Source organism: Oreochromis aureus, linkage group 5 (genome assembly GCF_013358895.1).
Source record: "Oreochromis aureus strain Israel breed Guangdong linkage group 5, ZZ_aureus, whole genome shotgun sequence".
Lineage (NCBI taxonomy): Eukaryota > Metazoa > Chordata > Actinopteri > Cichliformes > Cichlidae > Oreochromis > Oreochromis aureus.
The window spans coordinates 10752866-10776349 of NC_052946.1; the positions used below are offsets into that span (position 1 = coordinate 10752866).

Below are 23484 nucleotides of genomic sequence, written 5' to 3' on the forward strand. Positions count from 1 at the left end.
GGAGAAAGAGCTTGAGAAGAGTGATAGGGGCAGTAATACTACAAGACAACTCAACGGGAGGCAAATAAGTCGAACTAAAAGCAGCACAAGCAAGATGGAGAAGGCAAAAAAAATGAAAAAAAAGTAATGATAGCTCACCTTCTGTCAGCCTCCGTGACAGAAATGACTTGGAAGTTTGGAGACCGGCGTTGTCATGGAAACTGATTTTTGTGCTGCTGACAGGCGGGTGTTTTTCCTGCGGATGACAATGCCCACCGATAAAGATGTCATCCTGAGAAAAATAGGTGTTGGCCATCAATGGACCTGAGTGCTGACATTGCTTTTGCTGAAGCCGTATTGTCCGGGGCAGTCCCCCCGAGGATTCTAAAGGCTGCTCAGTCCATTGTGTTTGAATTTGAAGAGTGTTTCCCATGGGCCTGTTTAAGATAAGACACTACAAGTCTTCAAACATGACATGTCACAATTGTGGCAAAAAAGATGTGCCTTTCATAATTGATGATGAATGTGAAGTTACTCACTGTTGAAGCATAAGATAGAAAACCCGATTATTGTGAATTCAGCCCTTTACAGATAACGCACTCAAGGTGTAGGATTATCAAACTCAATGATGTTACAGCAGAATTAGAGAAAAGGCTTGCTTTGTAAGCTTCCTGCCAACCCTCACACCATGAATCTACCGCAATATTCCAGCTTCTTTGTTAATGATCAGCACCAGCGATGCGCTGCGTGTTGGATCACACTCTGTCCTGCTATCCTTGCACGAGTTTCTGTGCTGGAGGCAAATGTCTTGTTTATCATGTCCAGGCTGTTGTGCACGGGGGCCGCATTTTTAATTAAAAGTTGTTGTAGCTATCTCTACAACATTGGGAGGTGTGATCACTGCCTGTCACTTCAGCTCAACACAAACATGTTTATTTTTGGTCCCAGATTCATTTAATGGGCTTGTCAAAACTGATGAAAATTAGGGGAGGCAGAGGCGGCTGATAAGCCCCTGTGTTATTAGATGGGCTGGAACTGTTGTTTGTCTCCCTTCGTTTGTCCTGCGTTGATGCTCGAATGCGTGAGTACAACTAGCAAGCAAGCTGAAGAAAAAATACACAGCCCTGCACAACTGCTAATTCATTCCCAGACACAGAAAGTGAAATGATCAAAGTTTGCGTGGCTCAAACTTTAAAGAATAAATAAAGGATTTCACACTTGTGGCTACTGAAGCAGCACCGCAGTGCCTCTGCGCTGCAGTCTGCTCGATGATTTCTGAAATGTAGAGCAGCAGAGGTAAATAGACATGGGAGCAGACAAACTTTTTCTCATATTCGCTTGGGTGCTTTTTATCTTTGATGTCCCTCCCAAGCACACACACAAAAAAGCAAAAGTCAGATCTTCCCAAAATATTCTCAGAGGGGCGGGATAACTGTGGACCAGTTCTACACGGTGTGCATCAGAGAGAGAGATTTGTATAGAAAAAGTAGGACTTTTTGATGGCAGTTTCACTCTGCTCTGCATGATGACAACTGTATTTCTGTGGTGGCAAAATAGTGGGCTGGTTTTTGCTGATCAGATTGCTGTTTATTGGCGGTGTACAAGACTAAACTGTGGAGATGATGGAATTTTACTGCTTTCCTGCTTCTCTCCACAGAGGGTGGTTTTATTGAAAAGCACCTCTCACTGAGGTAATGCAGACAAATGACAGCATGACGCACAAATGTAACCTTCCGCCCCCTGTGCGAGCTTTAGTTGAGGGCATAATTGCATTGTACTTTTATTGTGTTTGTTTTTCAAGTCAATTGCAATCTTATAAAAATGCAAATACTGCACATATGGAACACGTCTGAGTCACTGAGCGGTAAATAAAGGAGCAGGTACTTGGAGAACAAAAGAGAAAGGAAAAAATGAGAAGAGTGATCACTTGTCAGTGGGACAGAATCATCACAGACCTGCTGTTGGCTGCTGAATATGTCGTTCACCTAATCTGAGGAAAAACCTATGAAGGGAAAAGTGAACCGAAGCAAAAGCAAAAGTTAGCTGATGAGGTGGATGAACTTGTAAATCTCACTCAGTTGGACAGAATGTGAACACACTGAAAACATAAATACCACACCAAACAAAAGCTGCCATAAGTGCTGTATACCCAAACTTAATACTCGCACTACAGCAGAAGAAGAAAGCCACTAACATTACATTTACATTTAAAGGACATAATGCAGCCATGGACAAATAGAAAGGAGAGGATTGAGGATCAATGCTCTTTTATAAAAAGTTGGTATATTTATATTTGACTGGATCAGAATGTACATGTGATGGGGTCTTTCAGAGCTTTGTCCTTTAAACATTCAGTTAAGATGTTATCCGAATAAGTTCCATATAGCATCCCTGCAAGTGCACACACACACATACACACACTTGAGACAGGTGGGCAAGCCACAGAAAGTGCTAAAAAGCAAATACCCTTAAGTGCTACCTTAGTCCTTTACAAGAGGGGTTTGAAATGCGTTCTCTGTCCACTTAGTGCTTTCACTTATCTAAGTGCTCTGGTTGACCTTCCCACTGTCTCACTTTCCAGAAGCAAGTTTATTCCCCCTCCACCCCCGCCCAACCCTTTCAGGGTTAACTGCATGTTACCATTTTCCTTGAACTCTAGGCAAAAAACAGTGAGGTATACCTAAAGCAAATCACTATAGACCCACTTGAAACCTGTAAGTGCAAAAGCTCAGAATTTTGTGGTCATTCATTTTTTCCATGCTTTTCGAGAACTACAGAAATAAGCTCATTACTCTTTCTATTCAATAGCATTTTACAGTTACACATATGTATTTTAGATCATTACAACAAAACAAGATTAAAAGAAACGGTATCAGTGATTACATACTATGATGCCATGATGTTTAGAGGCCATTTTTTACAAGCGTACACAGGTCGATGAGAAATAGAGTGGTTAGTGCAAGTTCACAATCTTCCCACCTGTTTTTTGTCTCTCAAAAAAAGCTTCCACCTGTCAAAATCCTCTCACCAGTCCTCTAATGGACCAGTTTACAGACCAGCTGTGGTAGTCTCCCAAGTCTATATCTTTATATATATATGAATATAGGGGAATTGGCATTTAGAGCTAGCGGTTTAATTAACAGCAGCATACAAATCAAAAGTTTATAAAATCAGTGGGCAATGTAAATAATATTTATTATCTCATTTGTAAGGTACCTGAGATGTTTTGAATGTATTAGGCAACATGTGAGCAGTCAGCTCTTGAAGCTGATGCGTTAAAGCAGGATAAACAGGCAATCATAAGAGCAGGGCAAATAAGAATAGAGTGACTTTGTCTGAGTGACTTTGACAAGAGTCAAGTTGTGTTGGCTAGACACTTTCTCAGTATACTGTGATTAGTACCTTTCAAAAACAGTTCAATAAGGGACAGCCAGTAAACTGGTGAAAGGCAAATGAGTGCCTAAGGCTCAATGTTATATGTTGGGAGGAAAGGCTGGCAACTGTCACACATTACTAAAAGTCTTTAGGTTAGCTTAATGCAAAAACTTGTCAGAATACGTGCCTTCAAACATCAGTGTAAGGGACCGAATTCCTGGCAGCTAACCCGTGTCCACTTCTTAAATTGGCTACAGGCACGACTGTCTGATCTGGAACCGGAAGCAAGGGCTGCTGGTCTGATGATTCATGTTTTCTTTGTCGTTTTCATTTTAAACCATGCACATCCTTTCATGGTAATGGTGAAAGGATGGGCAATGTGTTTACTCCAAACTTAACAAAATCTCGATGCAATGACAAATCTGTGTGTTGAGCTGGAAAAACCAGTCCAATCCTTATACGCCCCATCTAATAACCTTTAGGGCTTGCTTCTAAAGGTTGTCCCTGGACGCCTTTTGAGGTATTGTGGAAGCCAGAACTTTTTTTAACAGCACAATACAGCAGGGGGATTCAGTGTGGCTGATCTCTGTGAACACCTGCCAAAGTACTCACAACCACCTTTCCTGGAAGTTTGCACTTAGTAGGTAACTTCGAGACTTTATCCTGCCCGATAAATCCTTGGAATCAGGAGCCTAGTCATTGGTCAGGACAGGGTTGTTTTCAAACTTGGCTGCTATTTTTATGCCAGCTACAGACCTGTAATGTTTTTCACTGCACCTTGCACACAGCCATCACACAATAAAACTAAACACAATTAAACTAAATTAAAAATCAACCATTTGTTGTGGTTCCTGCTACAATACAACTGGGCCCATATCTTCATGACACACACGCGGGCAGACTCACACTGTAAAATCAAAGCCAGCCCCACTGTTACAATTGGCAACGACCCTGGATTCCAATATAAGAAATGTCTTAAATCATTATCTCCTTGCAGTAAACAACTTGCACATTTTGTTCTCTCTGAAGAGCAAAGATTCTTTACAGCCATAAAGAGGCTGAACTCACAGACTTACTTCTTTAAACTGTCCATTGCAGTGCTTAATGTTTTGCTAAATACTTGTGAGACAAAGCCAAACAACCTGTTTCAGATCCACTCTAGCAGCACTTTGAAAGAGCAGTGTGTACATGTCGGCACGCATCTCGTAATGTATTGTGCAGCTCCTTCAGCAGACTTGTAATAGAGCTCTAACAGACCCAGGGGAGATTGTTAAAATAGTGCGGCAGGTTAGCTAACGCTAGCAGTGAAGTATTCCCATCTGGGGATCATCAAAAACACACCTAAGGGATTGATGGCAGTCTTTAGCTGCCTCCCAGTAGTCACACATTGGACAGATATAACTGCGAGGATCAGTCCTAGGTGGATGTGAAATACTTCACAGTGCCTGCCAGCTGCTGGTTGTCAATAGAAAGCAGAGGATATGATGGGTATGTGAGGTGGGTTGGTTGCTTGGTAAGTGGAAAGCAGTGTTGGCTTAATGCTTAAATAGGGTTTCAGGGAAATGAGTTTGGGGCAAGAAAGAAGTGATAAGCTTAAAAAAAATGGAAAAAGACTGCTCAGCTGCTGCAGAGGTGTAATTTCTGTCTTATCTCTCATCATCACAGTTGAGGATCTATATTATATATATATTTCCCAATATGTAGAGCAAGTGATTACAATAGAAGAGGGAGAAGTGAGGGCGGAAAAAGCAGAAAGGTTGTCTGCATCTGCTTTTTTACCCTTTCATCAACTTCCTCACAGACTCCGTGGATCTACAAGGTGTAACTAAGCACCTTCTTATCCTCCCCAGCTCCAACTCTTGATCTCCCCAGGCCCTCGGCCATCCTTCACTGGTCTTAATGACACCCGGTTATTTAATTCAGGTTACTTGGAAATTAGATTAGTGTCGATAGAGGAGGACAGCGAGACGTAGAGTGGAGCCAGAGAAAATGAGAGGGAGAAAGAGTGTCTTTGCACTTCCCTGCTTCTTCAGCTCCAGGTGCGTGTCTGTATTTTACAACACGTTTGCACCCAGTTGCTTGTCATTGTGTCACTGATTCCGTCCTTACTACAAGAGGTCCATAGAGGCTTCAGGAAAATGGCAACAAAGATGATGCTGATGAAAATCAGTAATGATGATGATGATGATGATGATGACAGGCTGTTGATGTCGATGCTTGGTAATTAGATGGCATCAACAAAATGTGGCTGATTGCTTCTTTAGTGCTGCTTCTTACTTCATTATGTTTGCGGCTCTTCCATTGGTCTCCACCAAACAGCAGCGTCAGACTCTGCGGGCTCGTGGAAACACTGAGTCAGCAGTGTGTGCTTGTGTGCGAGCTCTGCTTGCCTCTGTGTGAGCGCAGTCAATTGCCCTCCAGCTCTGACACAGTTCACTGAGAGGAAGCTGTGACAAGAGACTTTGTTTCAGACATATGCTCAGTGTGCCACTGTGAAAAGGGAAAGCACGCATACACACGTGCAGTGATTATTGTGTTCTGAATTGCCAAACGTTTGCATTAAAACACAGAGCTATACATAAATGCACACACTCAGCTAAATGCAAATTGTATGTGATAAGCATACACACACTCTCCCAGCAGAGATGCAAGCCGGCTACAGAAGAGCACTTGGCTGCCTAAAGCCCCTGAAGCGCATGTCAACTCCTCCCATCATCCCACATTGGGGCTCTGCATATTAACTAAACATCTGGCTGTGTCAGCACCAGTTCATCACAGCAGGGACCCCTGTGCCCACTCCCCCTTCTTTTGCCTCTGTGTCTGCGTCTGCCGAGGAAATGGAGAAAACCATGCAAAGCGCAATGTGATTCACCGTAGCCCAGTGTGTATGAGTGAGCATCAGACATGCATATTCATTTGGATTAATTATCGGGCAGAAGTTGAAATGGCTGGCTTTGACTGGACAAATATGAACAGTTTGGATGTCAAAAATAAATGCAAGCCAGCGTGCACCCACAAATGCCAAACGTCCTCACACAGGAGATGTTTACATGCTGAAATGAAACCACCCACTGGGCTATAGCAATTAATGGGCCGCTAGCAGTGCATTAACATTAAGGTTGAGTCACCCCATTTAATGCATTTATCCTCCAAGGGAAAGTGGTTTATTGTTAGCTGAAGAATGTACAAATACCTTTGATACAAACCTGATCCATTTTATATTTAGGATGTAACAGCACGCAGCATACATTAATGCATGCACTCTGCACTACAAGACTCATCTGGCTTCTGAGGTTGATTGCTGGCCAGGTGGGAAATATCACCAAGGCTAAACAGGGCGTAAGTTTCATTAAAGCTAAGACATCGCCAAACATGTTCTATTTTATGTTAAGCATTTGTAAAGGAGGAATGTTTGTTTCATTTTGTTAGTACTCCTACTGTGGATGTACTTTTTTTAAAAACTTTTTCAGTTACTTTTTTTAATGAAATATTTTTAAATTATTTCTGACACTAACCTTGTTAAAATGCACCCTGTTTACTCAGTTCTTATTCCATATTTATACTGATACTCCTGGAGTATCACCGCATGACATACATACATATTTGTTTACCTTATCCTGGGTTATGGTGCAGCCCCTTGTTTACATCACACTGTACAGAGCCAATAGCAGAGCATGCTAAACCCAAGCTTTCCACATGCATGGATTAATGGCACATACACATACACTCATTATTCGTAACTTTTGCCATGTTTGAGGTACGAGGATGAGGAATGTAGTAGTCGAGCTCGTGACGGGCACTTCTGATCTGGCACACTTAGATTCTGGCATCTCTATAGAAATACTCTCAGTCTCTGGAGCTTTTTATTGTAGACGATATGGTAGAAAAGATTAGTTCAGATACATTAGTTGGCAATGACGCGTAATGTGTGTTACAGGTTACGATCTCACTCAGACCTGGTTCTTGTCAGTTCACTAAGTTATTGTCAATGTATCCCCAGTGCAGCTTTGTAGTTTTGAGTGCAGCGCACGTAATCAATGGTTATCTTTGAAGAAAAGGGGCCTTTAGTGATTACAGTATATTGGCAGTTGGCTGTGTGAAACAGCAGTCTCCTGAAGTGCCCCATTACCTCTGATTTAAAATGTGTACAGAGCAACAGGCCAAGTAATACAGTCCCTCCTCTGACAATACCAATAGCATTCTGCTCACGGACAGGAGGGCAGCAGAGAGAGAGAGAGGCAGATCATGGGAGAGAAAAGAGGACTTATTCAAAAACAGACTAAAATTTTCTACCATTAATAACATTTTGGGATTAATCCATTTATTTTTATATCTGGATGTGGTCAGTGGATCAGTAAAAATAGTTCTTAGGAGTGCTGCATTAGATCCAATACAGAGAAAAAAATACTACTTCAATTGAAAACCTTTTTTTTCTATGTTCTATTTATTGAATGCAAGTGAACAACACTAATCCTTAACATTCATGCTTCCTTATTTTAACTGAAAGAGTGCGGTCACACCTGGTGACCGCACTCTTACACTCTAAGTTTAGTTTAGAGTCAAGAGAAAAAGTAACTCTCTTGGTTGTCCCAGACTTATTAATCATCCCATCTCCTGCAGCCGTTCATACAGATTTATTGCCAGTCTGCAAAACACATGTTGTCACCAAAGCCCCGAGAGCTTTCGTAAGCTTGATTCACAAACAATAGCGCTCAGCAAACATTCTGCTAATCTGTGACATCAGGCTGAACTATCAGCATTTGTGTTTTTTTGATAGCCCACAGGGAGTCATGACTCATTACACACACTCACACCTTCAAAAAATAGGTTTTCTTTTGTTACAGTTGTCACCTCTATTTTAAATTTGCTTTTTCATTACAAGTTTTATAAAAGTAGAATTTGACATTGTGTGTAAAGACTTCGATCCAACTAAAATTTAGAGGTGAAAAATAAAACTTTTTATTTCTTTTTAAAAAAGTTTAACTGCCCATTGCAGTAGTTTCATTAAAGAAATGTTTACAGACCTGACTGTCATAGGTTATCTGTCTCCACCCAGTCTTGATCCAGAGTGATTTTGGGAAAATACGTTAACTATTAAACGATAGAGTAGGGGATATTGTGTCTTGGGTTGAGTATTTTAACCAGTTGCTTGAACTACTTCCTTTCCGCCATCTGACCACGTCAGTTATGTACATTCCACCATTTGCTCTTCTGTTCATATGGAGTGTAGCCAGCGATGCTCAGTTGTGCCATTTATTTACTTTCGGTTTGCACGTCCCTAGGCTGGTTGTGCTCGATGGTGCGTTTTTGCTTCAATTGGTGAAATAAGTTTGCTGTTTCCATCTTTAGTGGGAACAATTTTCTTGTATATTTTACAAAATGTAGTGTTTGTGTCAGAGGTTGTTGGAGTAGCTTACTTTTTATGAAAACATTATTGTAGGCTGAAATGTGGCTCTCACTCTCAGACATGCCAGGGCTTGCCTTATTGTTGTGCAGTAGGGGAGCTAGATGTGAAGCATTGCTGTAGCGTTGATATGACAAGATGACACTTTCATTTCACATAAATTAATACGGGTATTGCAGTATGGCTGTTTGGCAGGATTCAAATACAGGACTGGGGGAGACAGAACATAAACTCAAAGGGCAGTTTTAATGCTGAACTGTACAAAAGGTAGCTGATCAGGAGCAAACAATTCAAAAACTTGGAATCTCTGGGGAAACATGGAACAAGGAAACACACAACCCTGAGGGAATATGTGACAAAGTAATATAATGTAACAAGGAGAGAGGAAACAGGTGGGAACACAGCTGAGGGAAACAAATATAAAGACTCGAGAGGAAGTGACACTAAACACAAGACAATCACCAAAGTAAAACATGAAGAGAAACACAACTGAGTCATTTTTGTTGTGTTGCGCTTTGGTTTCCCCTAGGCCTGATGGGGGGGGGGACACAACAAAAATGAGACTTGGACACAATGGAAGAGGAAAGTCATTTTGCCTTTAAGTATTTTTGCTCTACAAAAAGTTTGCCAAAAGTGCTTCAGTCTTTAAACCCTGACATAAAGCATTATGACCTGAAAAGCTGATAGAGCAAACATGTTAGCAAATGATCCCTTACGTGTTCAACAGACAGACCCACATTAGCATTTGTTTGATATCATCAAGTGTTTCCTATTAGCTAACTTTCCTTGTCTGTGTATTAGCCGGGTAGCCCCATTATTAGAGCAGTTTTGCCGAAAACAGCTGCCGAAATGATGCTCAAGAGTGGTGACAGTGCATCAAAGCAAGAACGTTGGAGGGCGTACAGCCAGATGCGAGACTATTAAGGGACACAGCAGAGTCAGGTAATGATTCCCTGTGTGCTGGTCGCTATAAAGGACTCCTTGACTATTACACATACTCATTTGATTCATAGTTGAAATTATTGATTGGTGCTGCTTACAATACCCTTGGCTGTCAAGGATACTTTAATACTAATCTCTGTCAGCAGCCACACACATCCAGCGAAGCAAGAGTTTTGCACAGCTTCTCTAAATTCGCGTTGATTTATTATAAACATTTTCTCATTATTTTGAGAACAAACGAGAGAAGAATCACAAACAAACACGTACGAAGACTTACCCTTTCTTGTGTAACCACCTGTGTGGAGACAAGCTGCTGGCCATTACCGGGGATAAGTATCTGCTGGCAGGAGTTTAATGGTGAATTGCAGTGAATGTAATATAACCCTATATATCTGTTAGTTTACAATAAAACCTCTTTAGGTGGTAGCCATGCTTTATGCGCTGCACTGGGAGCTGAAAATACAGCTACAGTCTCCACAAAGGCCCTATTACCACAAAATGTTAATGCTCCATGTCGTTGTGCTTCCATTCAGTCACTTCAGTACAATAATTAATCAAAATAAACATACAGTGCTTGACAATAAGGCTTTTATATTCAGCAGTAATCAGACAACTCATTAGGCAGTAATGAGCCGACTCTGCCTGCTCTTGTCGTGTTTGGGGGAACTTTGGCGCATGGGGAGAAGTGTTTGAGTGTGTGTTTGTGTGTTAACTCGCTGATACACATTGGCACACATGCTCCCGCATGTACACACATAAAGACGCGCGCACACATCCAGCACTCCTGTAGTCCCACTCCAATTATGGCAGCATCTCACCCGGGAAGAAGCCCACTTACGTAGCATTCACTTTATGAATAATTGATTGTTTGTGCCAGTGTTATATTTGTAAATACACGTTTGCACTCTGATTAATAGTTTTCTAGACATATTCATTTGTTGAATTTGATTAGACTCTTAAATGTATTATTTATTAGCTGCAATTGCTCTCCGGTTATTAGTCATCACAAGGGCAACAAGAAGATTTGGCATAAGGATGCATCTGCATGCAAACAGATATGCTTGCATCCATTCACAGTCACTCATATAGAAGGTGGAAGGGTGTCTGTGTGTGTGTGTGTGTGATTTGACACACTGAGATGCTGTGAACCCGATGACTGCCTTTAAACATGTCGTTGCATCTTTTTTAAGGCTTACAGCCGTGCTTTTTGTAACTCTAAACATAAAAGGTAATTAACCTGTCGTCGTCAGTCTTTTACACCGATCAGCGTGCCTGAGAATTAAAGCCATTTTTTCCACAGAAAAAACATCACACATGCTAACCTTAAAAACGAAACTTTTGCGGACTAGTGCGGAGAGGTTATCAAACAGGCAATGCCAGTGTAATTTGATTTCTTTTTTTTGTGCGGCTTCAAAATGTTTTCTTTATATCGCTGATAAAGGGAATGTGTAACTCTGACCTTTCGGGTGAGTTTCTATAATATGTGGGAGTTTGCATTATCGCTTGCTTTGATGAATTCTTTTCACAGCCGCAGTGAGATTCATAAAGAGCTAGGTCAAATGTGTTGCATGAGTTAAAAAAACCCCCAAAAAAACGTAGTCCAGAAAGAATACAGGCAGAGCAATGTGTTAGTGACATATTTGAATTTATTTGCTGGAGGGCAAATGTGACACAGCACAAGATCGTCACTGTGAACGAACGCATATGCACCGTGTTGCTGCTGCTGTATTACTGTTCTTGAAATCAAAAAAGAGCCCTGGTAGAAAAATAGTCTTTTCCTGGTATTTATTTACCATTTAGTCAGTGCCTAACTACTGGCATTTAACAAAGGACATAAAAAATTTAAAACCATGCTGGCATGTCTAAATTATTGTCACAACATTTGGTGCATCAGCTTAGCTAGACACAGCCTTCAGGCAGTGTACGTTCGAGCTATTGGAGATAAGAAAAACAATGAACTTATTTTAGATTGTGAACGTGACTCCAAGTATTTTTCAGTCCATAATACAAATTATTTTAAATTCTCTATTAAGATGGTCTATATTTAATTGCTAACAAGTGACAAAAGAAGAAAACATGAATCGATCTGTCGCAATCACACAAGGTGAAACTCATATATAGCTTTCATTTTGCTGTTGGGTTGCTGTGAATAACATGGTGCTAGTATACAAGATAGTGTGCACATAACCAGTTACAGCAGATGCACAATCTAAGCAGGTTGTAAAGTACTGTTGAAATCTTACAAATAGTGCGCATGCGTATTTTTTTCTTGATAGAATAGGCGCAGGTGTTAGTTGAAAGAGAGGCTCTGTTCTCTCCAGGCACGGTGACATTTCAGCATCCTGAAACTCATCCTGGAATTCAGCCAAAATGATTGTTTTTCACTGTGAGATACTGAGCTGTTGTTGGAAAAGTCCTACACAAAAGACACCTAGGTATTAAATTCTGCCAAGTGTTTTGAGGTAATCTGCCCGGCTATGATACGCTTCTCAGGGCAAACTTGTTGCAAACATGGTTGATTAACATCTTCCCAACTGTACAATTAACTGTTGCATTATTGAAATGCACAGTTTGGCGATCTCAGCAATCTGGCGTTCTCAGCTTCAGTCTGTAAAGCGATCGAGTGAGAACAGTTGTGTAGTTTTGCGGCGCCGCGAATGGAATGCATGCTGAAGTCTCCAGGAAGAAATCGTTGCCGTTGTACTTTTGCTGAAAACCTTGAAACCTGTTGCAAAGAGGTTGTGGGCAAATCCCCAACAGCACAGTGGGGCAGGTTGTCTCACAAAACTGACAGACACGGCGCATCATTGTGACTGTACACGCGTGTGTACGCCAGTGTGTATTACTCTGCTCCTAGGGAGTGCTAGCAGGCCAACTGAAGACGGAAGGAAAAGCAGCACTGCTCTGCACCATATGCCAAATATGAGACTGCCTGCCAATTTGTGGGGGATACTGGCAAGTGCTAGCAAGGCTGAATTCTTGACAGAGGGAGATGAATAATTGAACATGTGCGAAGCGAAGTTCTGTTGGGATGGAGTGGGGTGCCTTTATACATGGAGAAAGGGAATGGAGACAGTCAGACCGTCTACAAGCAAAGCTCTCATTTAGATATTGATGTGTTTTTTTTTCTTCTTTTTTTGTAAACATGTCAAAAAGTTGCAGAGATTTTAGATGGACTTGAATGGATTTATGGAGAGATGTGAAAGAGGAATAAAGCACAGCTCATTGGCATCTGTGTATTGTGATCATATAAAGCAAAACCAAAGCTAACATGTTAGTGTTACAGTCTCACTGAAAACACACAAAAATACATACATTAAAAAAAAAACATGAGAAATCCTTGTAACTTCATCAATGTGTTTCGGGTTTTAATAATTTAGCAGACACACTACTGCCGAACAGCTCCAAGTATATTCAGCAGTTGAACAAACCTATAGGCTCTCATACTTTCCAGACCTCATTCCTTGTAAATTACTAATGGAGTGAAGGACCAGAAGAAAATATTTTATCTTATATGCTTAAGCTGTATACATTACAGCCTTGTACATCATTTCAAGGTTTCGTGTTAAAAATGGGAACAAATTGCAATAAATTTTACTTTGGAAGACATTAAATAACAGCTGCATTCAACAGCTGGTTTAGACTAAGTGTGAAAAATGCATCCTGGCAGGTTTCAAGAGGTGGTTACATTTAGGATGTGAGCCCTGTACCGTATGTTGTGTCCTACTGTTTAATATGGCGCCATCATTACAGGAAGTATGTTGTCTGGGCATTTTTTTTGCACAGGGGGAGGGTTCACATTTGATTTCAAATGATCCTTTAGGGAGATGTGACAACATAGATCTACCTTAGGCTTCAGTAATAAAGGCCTTCAGGCTGGTCTATGCATTTTTGATTGAGGGAAAAATATGTATTCTCTAACCAGTTGGTGAATGGTTAATGACGGTTGCTGTAAAAGTTGCGCCTTGTCTCTGAAACCAACATGTTTCCAAAAGCTGCAACTTTTGCTGTTAAGTGTTCTCCCATTCTGGTTTGGTCACCTTCTCTCTTTTTATTCTTTGTATAGATAGATGGATAGATAATATTAGTCACTGTGTGTGAGATGTCCTTAAAGGTGGAATGAAGAAACCAGTTGTATCTCAGAATATTCAGCTTTAAGGCTCTCAAATAAAATTGTAAGCCAGGAATGCAAATTTGAGCTTTGGCGATCAAATCTCTCTAAGAAACCCCGCATGAGGACACCAGGAGGGGAGACAACTGTGAGGGAAAACAACAGGAGCCTCCATGGCTGTTTCTAGTCTATCTGTCACCAGGTGCCAGCGTCTGAATAAACATTGCCCACAATGACATCACGTAAATGTTTGTAATGTGAATATTCAGTGTTCTGTAATTTCCCTGTGTTTCATTGAGTGAACACAAGAACAACATAAACATCACAACAAGCATTTGAAGATAATGATGAATCCCACTGCTTGAGGCAATGACAAGAGGTATAAGAAAGAAAACAAACTGTATTCTGGGTAAATGGTGCCGCCTGGATAATAGACAGAGACAAATGTGAGAGACTACGCAGTTGTGACAGCAAATTTTCTCCAATAGTAGCCTTACGTTCTGTATATGTCACTGTCCGGCTATTGCCTGTGACTTTCCATTAATCCTGAGAAATTGATCTGTTTAGTTCTCTTGTTTAACTGTGACTTTGCAATGCCACTTTTACTGAAACCTATTATGTTCTAATCATCGTCTCCTCTCTCTTTTCCCCATGCCCTTTTTCTTCCCTCTCTTTCTCTCTTGCTGACAGATACCACCCTGTCCAGTGAACGTGGTAAGTACTGCAGCCGCACGCTCCCGTGATTTTGAGCCATCTGTGCGTGGACTCCGCCAGCGACAGAGCAGTGGCTGTTTGCGTTAATGTGGAAGGAACCATTCTCAGATGTTAGTCTCAGTGGGGGAGCGACGAGCCATAAACATCATTTGCATCACCGGGAAGCTATTCTCCATCACATTGCATGTTACAGCAAATGTTGAAAGGAGGAGAGAAACATCAAGAGAAAGCAATTATGAAAGCAGCATCCTCAGACCCATGTGGCCTATCACACTTTGAATTTTGCATATTTTCCCTGCATGCATTTTGCCTCGACCTACTTAGTCAATTTACCCCCTTTTGACTCCAATAGTACTCAATAAGGAGCCAATAAGGAGCATCTTTTTTACTTTGTGTCCTTCCAGCTATAGTGGAACTCATCTCCATGTAGGTGAAATAGAAGTGGATAGAATTCCCCGCTGTGCCATTATTAATGTCTTCCTGTAAAATGTCTTGCCTCTTTATCAAATCGGCTGAACATCTGAGTCTATCTGCAGTACTAGCTTTGTTTATGTTTTATACATATATATATATTTATGTGCTTTCTGGCGTTATATCCAGTTTTGGGTCACCTGTGTCGGCCACTTGTCTTCTCTAACATTGCTTTCTATGCTCATTAGACGTTCCCGCTGTTCATGTGTGAGTACAGTGCTAATACAAGAAGTCATCATGTCGCATTTGCTTTCCAGCGTATCATTTATAACTTGAAAATGTTGAGCCAAAGCCGTGCAGTGACATCACGCGATATAGACACAACTACTGTGTTAGGTCTTTGAAACATCAAAGTGGCAGGAGGGAAGAGAACTTGCAAAGTTGTGGTTTTGATCAAGCACTTTAGGTTTATTTTTGTGTGCCTGGTTAACCTCTATTTGCTGGTGGAGGAGACGATGATATGAAGCACAGAGAAGATTGTGTGATCAATTTTTCATTGCCAAGCTAGCAACGGTGCGGTGCTTTTTTTTGTTTTTTCTTCCCCCAATCCAGTTAGGCCTGAACAAAGAGCGGGGAATAAGAAGTCACAATGGGCAAAGATTTGTATTCATTCTGAGCGTAATCCTTGATGTTGACCTCATCCCTCTCTTAACCGCCCTGCCGCTTTTACATTAAAACAAACGCACAGGTTCTCTCCTCTTCTGCACCTACACTTTTCTTTTCTGTACTGCTGAGTGGTTGCATAATGTGAATGATAGTTCACAATGAAACACCCCCAAAAATAATAAGTAAAAGTAATGAATGGATTACAAAGCAGCTGAGAGAGTGAGAGAGGAAGCAGTCTTAGGGCAAGGTCTGTGTGCCCTTGGAACCTTTATGAAGTGCAGTCAGCTGAAAGCCAGCCAGCAGATTGCTTATCACTCAGCAAAGAATACATCATTCAAACCATTCAGTTGTGGTTTTCATATAGGTGTGATTTTGGATGAACACAAACACGTAACATGTAACTGCAGTGCAAAGTCATACTTGAGCTCCATCCTTGTGCCTACCTGTGCTTAACAAGCTTGCTCTGTGTCGCTAGCAGGGGTGGGGCATGTTTTTAGTCATCTGATAGGCCTCCTCAACATCAAGTGCCTGCTCGCACATCCTCTTCTAACTTAATTGGCTGTACCTGAGGCGGGAGGGCAAGGTGTAATTGTGATAAGAGAAAACGCTGTGCTCGGCTGGTTTTAGTGCCCTTATCTATAATCTCCAGATTGATTATGGTTTTTCTGCCGCCCGTGCAAATTGTTCATCCCAATAAACTGCACTGGAAGCCACCTTAACTCTGTCATGTCCAGAGCAAGACACACTTGTATAAGGTTAGAATATATATTAATCCGGAACTTTCAAGTAATCTCTTTTAGTTGTGTGTGTAGTTTTTTTTCAGGTATCAGGATTTTCTTGGCCAAATACACAAGGCTATATTTCCCTGTTCGCCTTAAGAAATCAATGTTTTTCTTTTCTGAGGAGTTCAAATTAAATTTAAATTGAGAAGACTTGATTGTCTTTTTAAACAGAAAGCAGCGTATTATTTTCCCTGTTTTGTTAAAGGATCAAAACAAAATCAAGATATAATTGAATATGTGGACTTTAACTTTGCTGATTAGCGGATTTCTTTTCCCATGGGACAGAGCCAGGCTACCTTTCAACCCATGTTTTCTGCAAAAAAGTTTCTTGTTAATGTAAAAACTCTATATTTTTATTCTTGGTCTCTGCAGATCATCCAGTTTACAAAACCAGACATTAGACATCAGTGACATTGGCCTAAAGACCCATCCATAAGCTGCTAACCAGTTGGTGAGAAAAAAAGTGTATTCTATAAACACTTGGAGAATGGAGACTAAAGATGTCACTACTTGAACTGATAGCAAAAGAGTGCTGCGCCAAAAACCTCCTTGTGACTGCATTTGCTTGCTACCAGATTTCCGTGGTTACCTGTAGCTTTCATGGAAGACATCGGCTTGTCTGCAAACACTTGTTAATTAAATAATTAAGTAAAATTTGACAGCAGCCATCTTTAAAGTTGAAGTCGTGCCTTGCTGCTTAAACCAACATGTTTCGGACTTACCTACTTTCAAGGTGAACAGTCTCCATTTCTGGTTTGCATCGCACTCTTCATAGTTTCACTACCACTTAGAGACTAGTTGGTGAGTCTTTGCATCATCAATCCAGACTAGGGGCGATAAGGGAAACCTGTGGGTGACCAAAACAATCACAAGAGGTTTTCGCTACAGCACTTTATACCTCATTGTGGTCAATTTCACATTTTGGGGAATGTATGCGTTTTCCCCTAGCAGCCGGTGATACCAGGGAGTCCCTGATCAGTCTCTAGGCTGACATAAATGGTGCTTTAGCAACTGATTTCAAAATGACTGCCAGTGTCCACCAGCAACCACTCAAAACCAGTCAGCGGATACTTATTTTTCCCCTAGTGACTGGTGGTTGCCAGCCTGCCGCTAAGCTTGCGTGACTGTAGCCTTAGCATATTTCAAAGAATGATTTCAAATTTGCTTCAAGCCAACCGTCTTCTGATTGTCTGCCTCTAACAAGTCTGCCTTTTTAAAACCTTCCCTTATTTGGAAGTGTGAAATGTGTATATCTTGCTTCTTTAACATGCTTACTGTTCTTAAATTGGCTTCTAAAATACTGGTGAAGTTACACTGGCATGTTACCTTTATTACGGCTTGTTTTAAAGCAGATGAACAGTCTTTAAACTCTTCACGTTTGATGTGATCTAACCAAAAAGCAGAGAAAACCAAGTGAAAAACATGGGAGGAAGAGCAGTTTATCAGAGAGACCACTATCATCTCTTTAGCTAACCCTTGGGAAACAAGCAAGCCTAATTAATTCCCAAAGTTAAACTACAGTTTCTTCCTTTTTTTAAAATGGAAAGTGACTACATATGTATCCGATGTGCCTATTGAAGTCCTTTGTGTATAGTTTCCGTCTCTCCCTCACCCTTTTTCACTGGTTTTGAGTGGTGGTTGGGGCTGAAAGAGCACCTAATGGGCTGCGAAATGTCTCCAAAGCTAGAGCAACAACGGGAGCTAATGTCTCAAAGCTCTTCTGAAACATCACAAACAGTGAAGAACCCTGACAGTGCAGAGAAGAAAGGGGGGCATCCCTGGTTTCCTCTAATGTGTCAGAGAGGCCATTTTTGCCAGCCTAATTGTAGTGAAGCCTTCTAGTGGCTTTGGCGAAATGGCGTAATTACCTACTGGAAAGGATTGGACTCCACTGTTGGCTGCACATTGTAGTGTCTCTTTTTGCCATGAAATGCAAGATCCCAGTTGTAGCTGCTCTGACATTTGCTAGTTCAATCTTGCAACTGTGTTTAGTAGGCGAAATTCAAGACTCTGTTACCGACGGGCCGCTGTGAAATCCTACAGTGTGCTGTTTTACTGAGACAGGCTGATTTACCTGCACGTAACCTGAGAGCCACTGCTTTGTAACCTAAGGGATGCAGTTTCACAACTTTCCTTATTTGCGTTAATTGGAACTTGTGTTTATTTAAATGGAAGCATATTTAATGACATGCTGAGCTTGTACGGGTTTTATTGTATAAAAGACGTGATGTTAGAAAAGACCTTGATGCGTTATCCTAAGTAATAAATGCCTGAATCGAGGAGAAGCTTGGTTGAATGCAATTCTTGATCATTCACAAGTATTTTCTCTTAAATGTGGTGAAGCGTGCAGCCCCTTCTGCTTCTCTTCCCCCCTCAGTACCAATTAAAGCTGTTTTTCTGCAGCAGATCTTGAGCTGATGAAGACAGCCACTAAGAGCTCTTGAAGTAAAGTCACACAGGGCCTGTATGGCAGATGGTTTGTGCAAGAGTATGTGCAAAGAGAGAAAGCAGCAGAGAAGGAAACAAACAAGCATAAAAATGGCAGCCTGTCTCCATCGAGAATTTCCTATTTTCTACCCAATTTAAGACATAGCATTTCCAAATTTTCAAACTTTTCCTCAAAACTGCTGTCAGACCTGCAGGAGTCCAGGGAAAACATAAGATCCCGTTCTATGGAGAATTGTTGCACGCCATCTTCTAAAAACTATCGAGACAACTCAAGTATTTGTCAGTTGAAAAAAAAGAAAAAGAAAGAAAAGAAAAGAAAAAAGCAAGATAAAAAGAAAGTGCTGGGAGCTGCTTGATCTTGTGGCTTTGACCAGCTCTCCCAGCTGAATGGAAACTAGCTTTGCTCTGGCCTTTTGCTACAAAGGCGGAGACGGCAGAGACTCAAGGCACAGAGGACACTGCCTAATGGCTACAAGTCCGCCTTTCCCCACTGGATTACATGTTTCAAAAAGATAAGGCTTGATCAGTATTTTTATGGAGAAAAAGCCTCTTTTTGTGATGCAGATGAGAGAAGACAGGAAACTTGCTGGAACCAATGGGTCTAAGGATATGTGCTGAGGTTCAGAGCACACAAAGGAGGAAAAATAGATCACACACACAATACTTTTCTCCAGGGTCAGACCACTTTACTGTGCAGTGTGTCTATTTTTATAGCCACATGTGTTTGTGTTGTAAGAGCACATGTTAAAATAGCCAGTGAACGTTGTCGCTCTTTTGCCATAGAATCATTTCTATTTCTGCACCTGCTCGCATCTGCGCCTCTGTTAATGTCTGCCGTCGCGTATACTTGACCAATTAGTTCACACTTCATTTTAACATCCAGTCTGAGACTAATGAAGCCACATTTCCTGGGGTTAATTATACCAACATTATGTGATATTATGGGGAACAGGAAATGGCAAAGCACGCTTTAATATCTCCCCCTTTCATCATCACCTCCCACTGTGGGAGACTTTCCCCTCTCCATCTCTCCCTCCATCCCTTTATCTGTCTCTACCCTCTTCTCTGCTTGGTACTTTTGAGGCACATCCCGCTTTTCTCTCAGCCACGGGGCTGAATGGCACAGTAGCATTAAGAGTCTGTGAGACAAGACTGGTCAGGGCAAATCCCTACACAAATTAGAGTGGAGAGACCATTATTAAAGCCAATTGCCGATGCCTGCTACTAGCAGTTAGGTTACGCTGTTTCTTGAAATAAAAGGGGAGCAGTTTTTATTCCCTCCCCGCTCCACCTTTTTTTTGTTTCCCCCCTCCCTGGCAGAGTTGCACGATGGAACTGTGTCATTCAAGATCTGGGTTAGAATTATAATGTGCTACGGAGCTGACATTCGCATGAGGCCTGGACCTCAAAGAGGCACGCTCATGATTGGCACCCGGGCTTGCGCAAAGAGCATTAGTTTTTCGTTTCGGAAAAAATAAAAGTCCTAATATTTTGCTACGCATTTTACCTCAGACACTCAGGTTCGGAAAGACACACAAAATACTCGAGTTTGCTTTCATGTGACGTATACTGAGGTGATTGCTGTGGCTGGCTTTTAACTCTTGCATTTGGTGCTTTTCTCTGTCAAACGGGTATTTCAGCGAGAACGATTTGCCTGTCAATCACAACTGTATCTCAGTATTCCTTACTTTCCTGCTCTGAGGATGCACTGAATCTGCGCACGCGGGTGTTGCAAATGAGTGTGCATGCTGCGTTCATGCTTGTGGGTTTCTGTGTGTGTGCGTGTCTGGGTTAGATGGGGTGTGCATGTGTGTATACATGCCAGGAATTTTATAAGTACTAATCTGTCACTTCTATAAGATTACTGCTGGAGCTGACTTCATGCAGAGAATGTCAACATGCCAGCTGACAGAACCTGCTGAGTTCCTGTTTCCTTGATGTTTATTGTAGCTGCACTTCCCTCTATGTTACCAAATTACTTTAATCGACCTTAACTTGACACGTTAATATCATTTTAATTCTTTTTTGCTCTGTTCCGCACTGCTTTACTGGGTTTTTTTCCCCCCATTTAGTGGCAAATTTGGTATGTAGAGCACATCCAGTCTCACTGGATGTTAACGACATAACGTTGTCGTGTAATTATTGCTCATCTGCACTTGAAAGTAGACGCCATTTAAAGCGATAGAATTCATCAGTAATGTTGCCACAGTTAAGCACATTACACTTTTGTTAACGTGAATATATGCTTTTAGTGTACTAATCTTACTAAATGTTTAATGTATCCATTTTGTTACAATAGAACGGCCACCACAGAGAAGATGTTCCTCTTTTAATCTTGAGGGTGTAGACACTGAAATAGCTCCAGGACTACAATGTACTGGAATGCAAAGTATTACCACTTCTCTTCTTTTTTTTTTAACAGAGACAGAGCAAGAACTGTGAAACACTCTGTAAAGTATTCTCCCTGGAAAAGAAAAATGAAACTGGTGTTTTCTCTGAAGTATGGAGAGGCGTCTGTTTTTTCTCACCTATGACAAATTCAAATTTCCTTTGCTCCCTTGTCACATAACTGTCAAGATCACTGTGCTCTTACAATTTTCTCCCTGATCATCCAAAAGAGCACATTTACTATCCAGCTGCGAGCCAGGCACTCAGAGTAGTAAATGGCCATTGACATTTTAAGCATAGATGAATTAGGCCCAAACATCAGCTTCTATTGTTTTGGCTTCTCATAGATCCCCATTGGCCATTCTTTTAAAACCATCCCTGGATGGAGCAGTCTGTTCAGGAGGAGGCAGGGAGCTGTGTGACACAAAATGCAGTTTTTGTGATGAGCACCTGTGTAATGTTGTTGTATTTAAGCCACTATCTTGCTATTTAGCCCCATTCTGTGTGTGTCTGATGGAACTCTGTGGATGCCAGTGCAACTTTTAGGATGTTCACACTGATGCAACTGCGTCAGATGCCTTGACAGCTCCGAGATGGGTTGTCATGCAGTACGGCTGTGCAATTAATTGAATTTTAATTATTTTCAAATACGATTTTGGCTCCCCACAATTAAATGAGCATGATTGAGTGATATTTAAAATGGATGTTCTGCCATTAGAATGCAAAGCAAAAGCAGCGCGGTTGCATGTGTCAATCACAACTGTTCCCTGCAGCGACCAGCTTGAAATTTCCTGGGCTGGTCTAGACGGGTAACATTATGTTAAACAAAACTGAAATGTCTGGAAGAGCAAAAGGTTAAGAGCTTGTGCCGTCATAATCGGTTGTTTGGAAATCCTTCGGGTTTAGGGCAAGTGATGTTAACTAAGAAGAAATCAAATGCAAAGAGTGCTGCAGATTTGTCTCTGTGCTGCAAAGCTATAAACCTAACATATTCTAACATATGAAAATACACCACAAGCTGCAGCATAATTAATGCATGAAGGCCAAGAAAAACACTGCAATGACTGCTAACGCAAATCATCCAAAATCAACTCAGAAGTACATAAAAGTGAGCTTGTGCAGTGCATCTGTGTATCCATCTAGAGCATAAAGCTGCTCTTAAACCAGAGCTGTCGCTTTCCATTTGGACAAAGATAAGTGTCCACTAAGCATCATGAATAGTGATGGTTTTTGGGAAATGGTAATGGACAAATAACATGTTGGGTACTTTACTTGCGGGTACTGGGAATGCAGTGAAAGACATTACATTTGCCTCTAAGTGATGTGCTTAGATCAGGTGAATATACACACACACATAATTATTTGTACGCGAAGATGATTCGATTAACAGGAACAATAACAGTCTAAAAGTGAATCATATGTCCCGTGGATTTAATTTCTGTTAAGTTTTGGTCCAGTTTTTCTTTCATCATTTATATTTTTCATGTTTCTTCTATGAGATGCACCGATTTAGGTGACTAGTGAGGACCAATTTTGTTGTTTGTTTTGATGCAAAGATTTGTACAATAGCAGGAATGTAGCAGCATATGGATGTTAAAACAGTGACATGTGACAACAAAAACACTTTTGTCACTAAAACCAGAGAACAATGATAACAAATCATTCTGATCTCAGTATTGATCAGAACCCTTGTACAGCCCTTTCATGCAAGCCCTTTGACTTCTAACATCATACCTGCCTGATCTGAACTGTAGCGCCGGCATTAGATCAAAACGTGTAAGTTGGGTAAAACCTTCCACATACATTGGCTTATGATCCAATACATCCAAAACTAATATTGCCATCATTTTATGTTTATGTTTTATGCCAACACTGTTGCCTGTGATGATGAAACATAAGTACTAGTGTTTGTGAAGTAGGTATAACTGTGGGTTGTGATATGTAAAAAGGGACCACATATTTCCCAGGAAAATTGTATTTGCCACCCGCAGCTACCATAGAGTGTGTGGTATAAAAGATAGATAGGATTATTTTTAAAAGCCTTGGTGTAAGTATTTCAGTCAGTGCCATCAGGGTTTATTGAAATGTCAAGAGTGGTGGATCTGATGCCAAAAATACTGCACCACCATAGACTCGCAATTCACAAGTTAGCCACATCCTTAAATTATTAAACTAGCAAGTGAAATGAAACCATAAACCCCATTAGGAGGTACTGGAGTCAAGAGGCAACATACATAAAGGTGTAATGTGCGCGATTTTATTTT

General features: G+C 41.1%; 1 protein-coding gene across 1 annotated transcript in view; it reads left to right on the forward strand.

Annotated features, from left to right (window-relative positions):
* cdh4 (cadherin 4, type 1, R-cadherin (retinal)) overlaps positions 1-23484 on the forward strand; it is a 207549-nt gene that overhangs the window by 66688 nt on the left and 117377 nt on the right. Inside the window, exon 4 of the mRNA XM_039611867.1 lies at positions 14502-14525. Within this exon, the coding sequence (XP_039467801.1) occupies positions 14502-14525 (24 nt within the window). The remainder of the gene's footprint in view (positions 1-14501; positions 14526-23484) is intronic.